The sequence below is a fragment of the Oryzias melastigma genome, linkage group LG18, assembly GCF_002922805.2.
Source record: "Oryzias melastigma strain HK-1 linkage group LG18, ASM292280v2, whole genome shotgun sequence".
Classification (NCBI taxonomy): Eukaryota; Metazoa; Chordata; class Actinopteri; order Beloniformes; family Adrianichthyidae; genus Oryzias; species Oryzias melastigma.
The window spans coordinates 1458004-1461192 of record NC_050529.1 but is presented as its reverse complement, the minus strand read 5'-3'; the positions used below and the strand labels follow the sequence as shown (position 1 = coordinate 1461192).

The 3189-nt window shown below is 45.1% G+C and overlaps 1 protein-coding gene across 1 annotated transcript; it reads right to left on the bottom strand.

Moving 5' to 3' along the window:
• Window positions 1-1266: 1266 nt before the first annotated feature.
• LOC112156247 lies at window positions 1267-2968 on the bottom strand. The gene is made up of 2 exons (XM_024288474.2): window positions 2544-2968; window positions 1267-2470 (listed from the first exon to the last, which is right to left on the bottom strand). Exons 1-2 carry the CDS (start codon window positions 2559-2561, stop codon window positions 1571-1573), a joined length of 918 nt encoding a protein of 305 aa, XP_024144242.1. The 5' UTR covers window positions 2562-2968; the 3' UTR covers window positions 1267-1570.
• Between the last annotated feature and the right edge of the window lie 221 nt (window positions 2969-3189).

The window sequence follows — 3189 nt, the reverse complement described above, 5'->3', positions numbered from 1 at the left end:
ATAGTAAAAAAGAAAGATTTTGCCTTTTTTTTATTGCTGACATCACGAAACCTACAACTACATTTGCTGTATTGAGATGGTCCTTCCTTATTTAGTACAGGGTGTCTTATTTTGAAAGGAAGTCACATGTCCTTCTGTCAACAGTTAAAAACTATTTCATTTTCCAAAATAAGAATATTTTTCCTTCACGTCCAAATTTTAATAAGGCCAAAAAACAAACGAAAAAAAAAAAAAACACAGTAGTTTATTTATGATTAGCATAAAAGTAGCAACATAAATACAAATCTGTGTTTTATTTTTCTAAAGGATGAAATTGGACTTTGTTGCTCCTACTGGGTCTAGCCAGTAAGGGTGAATTCAGACTGGATACGTTTATTGTTGTAAATGAAAAATTGTTCTTAATCAACCTGCCTGCAAAAAAAAAGGCTCAACACCAACTACCCAGTATCACGACTACCAGGACTGTGCACTACCAGGACTATCCATTACCAGGACTATCAGGACTGTCCATTACCAGGACTACCATGACTATTCACTACCATGGGTGACCACTATCAGGTCTACCAGGACTGTCCATTACCAGAACTACCCACTATCAGGACTACCATGACTACCCACTATCAGGTCTACCAGGACTGTCCACTACCAGGACCACCCACTATCAGGTCTACCAGGACTGTCCACTACCAGGACCACCCACTATCATGACTATTCACTACCATGGGTGACCACTATCAGGTCTACCAGAACTGTCCATTACCAGGACTACCCACTACCAGGACTACCACGACTATCCACTATTAGGACTACCATGACGACCCACTACCAGGTCTACCATGACTATCCACTATTAGGAATACTTTGACTACCCACTATCAGGTCTACCAGGACTGTCCACTACCAGGACTACCATGACTATCCACTATTAGGACTACTTTGACTATCCACTATCAGGTCTACCAGGACAAACATGACTATCCACTGCCATGGCTAACCACTATCACGACTACCATGACTATTCACTACCATGACTACCCACTATCAGGTCTACCAGGACTGTCCACTATCATGACTACCCACTTTCAGGTCTACCAGGACTGTCCACTACCAGGACTACCATGACTATCCACTTTTAGGACTACTTTGACTATCCACTATCAGGTCTACCAGGACTGTCCACTATCAGGACTACCCACTTTCAGGTCTACCAGGACTGTCCACTACCAGGACTATCATGACTATCCACTGCCATCAGGTCTACCAGGCCCAGGTAACCTACCAGGAGTCCTGGACTTTAACACAATGCGGACACCTAGTTGATACTTTTTTCCCTTACGAAGTCAAATATGACGTGAACTGTTTGTCAAAGTAAAATAACAATGCATTGTGTCTATATTTAGTCTAGTGACCATTTATTTAAACTATTTTATTGCAGAGACTTCTGGTAAACTTCCAAGACACTGGATTCTAAAATGATAGATTTTGATTCCTCTGAAAACAATGTGATACAGTGCACCAAGTAACCATTTTACAATGGTTTAAAGGTCATTTAGTTCAAGCAAAAGAAAATCTAAGATAAACACAACTTCAGTGTTTGGCACCTCCTCCCCAAACTCAGTTTTGGTAACTCTTTGGCTCTCTGCAAGAAGAGTAGAGGCAGCACCAGGCTGCAGGGCAGCGTGAAGAAGTACATGAACGATGTTGACACGCACAGATTGTTCGTGTTAAAGGAAACATCCAGAACCTGAAAAACCAACAGGGCGATCAGGCACAGCCAGATCACCATCAGTATGAAGACAATGCTGAGGAACGCCTTCTTCTTTGACGGGTCCACCCTATCCTTGACCTTCTGGTGTCTGAGGGTCCAGAGAACCGACAGGCAGCAGAACAACACAACAGCTAGCACAAATCCAACCAGGAAGAAGAACAGATTCTGGATCATAGACAGGTCAGAAAAACTGCTGATGACTCCACACAGAGCACACAGGAACCAAACCCACGCCACGCAGAAGTTCCTGATCCGGACCCCAGACGGACTCCTCAGACTCCGGTAGAGGACCGGGTGGACGACAGCCAGGTAGAACTCAACACAGGTCAACATGAGGAACTGAATCTTCCCACAGGAAAGGATGTAAAACATACTCCAGGAGCCAACCATGAAGCTGTGGAGGTCACTGATGTTAAAACCAATGCACAGACAGGCACCGGCCAGGGACCCCATGGTGTCCATGGCAACCATGTGGTAGCAAAAGATGTCCAAGGGATGCGTGGCTTCTGAGGAGGCGTGGTGCCGCTTCCTCCACCGCTGGCAGCCCACGAAGATGACGAGGGAGCACAGGGGGAGGAAGAGGATGGAGTTGGTGAACATGAAGCCTTCGAAGACGTAGGGGATGAGGAGCGAGATCCTACATGGTGGATGAAGCGAGACGTTAAAGGAGTCCGGAGCGTCCATCGAGGAGTTCGTTCTCATCTGAAATGAAGAACAGAACTGGAAACATCTGCTGCCAGATAAGTCAGACCGAAGGTCATGTGACACCGTTTACCTCCAAGTTAGAGTCCATGGTTGTTCAGCAGCAGATGGCGCTGTTGAGTCTTTCCAGGGATGCACAGTCAGGAAGAAACAAGAGAAAAAGTTATTCTAGTTTGTAAAAGTCTCTAATGAAGTTAAGAGAGTTTTTAAAGGGCTCAAAGGGCCAAAATCTAACAGGATCCCAGTCTGCAGGCAAAATACAATTATTATTTTTGGATGTCATGAAATGAAAGGGGAAAATAAAGAAAATGATTGAATGTATTTATTTGATTCTGTATTCATTAAGGTAACGCACATTAGTAGGAATAAAAAGGGAGATTTGTCTTTGAAACTTTAACAGCGGGGCTGCACGGTGGCGCAGTGGTTAGCGCTCTTGCCTCACAGCGAGAAGGCCCCGGCTCGAATCCCGGCTGGGACCTTTCTGTGTGGAGTTTGCATGTTCTACCTGAATGCGTGGGTTTTACCCCGCCTTCGCCCATCAGCAGCCGGGATAGGCTCCGGCAACCCCGCGATCCCGAAAGGGACAAAGTGGTTCGGAAAATGGATGGATGGAACTTTAACAGCAAGACCTCACTGGACATCTTTAAATGAAAACATTAACTGGGATCATAATGAGAGACGTGGAGCTGGTCTTTGGACTATCTGTTTGACGTTGACGC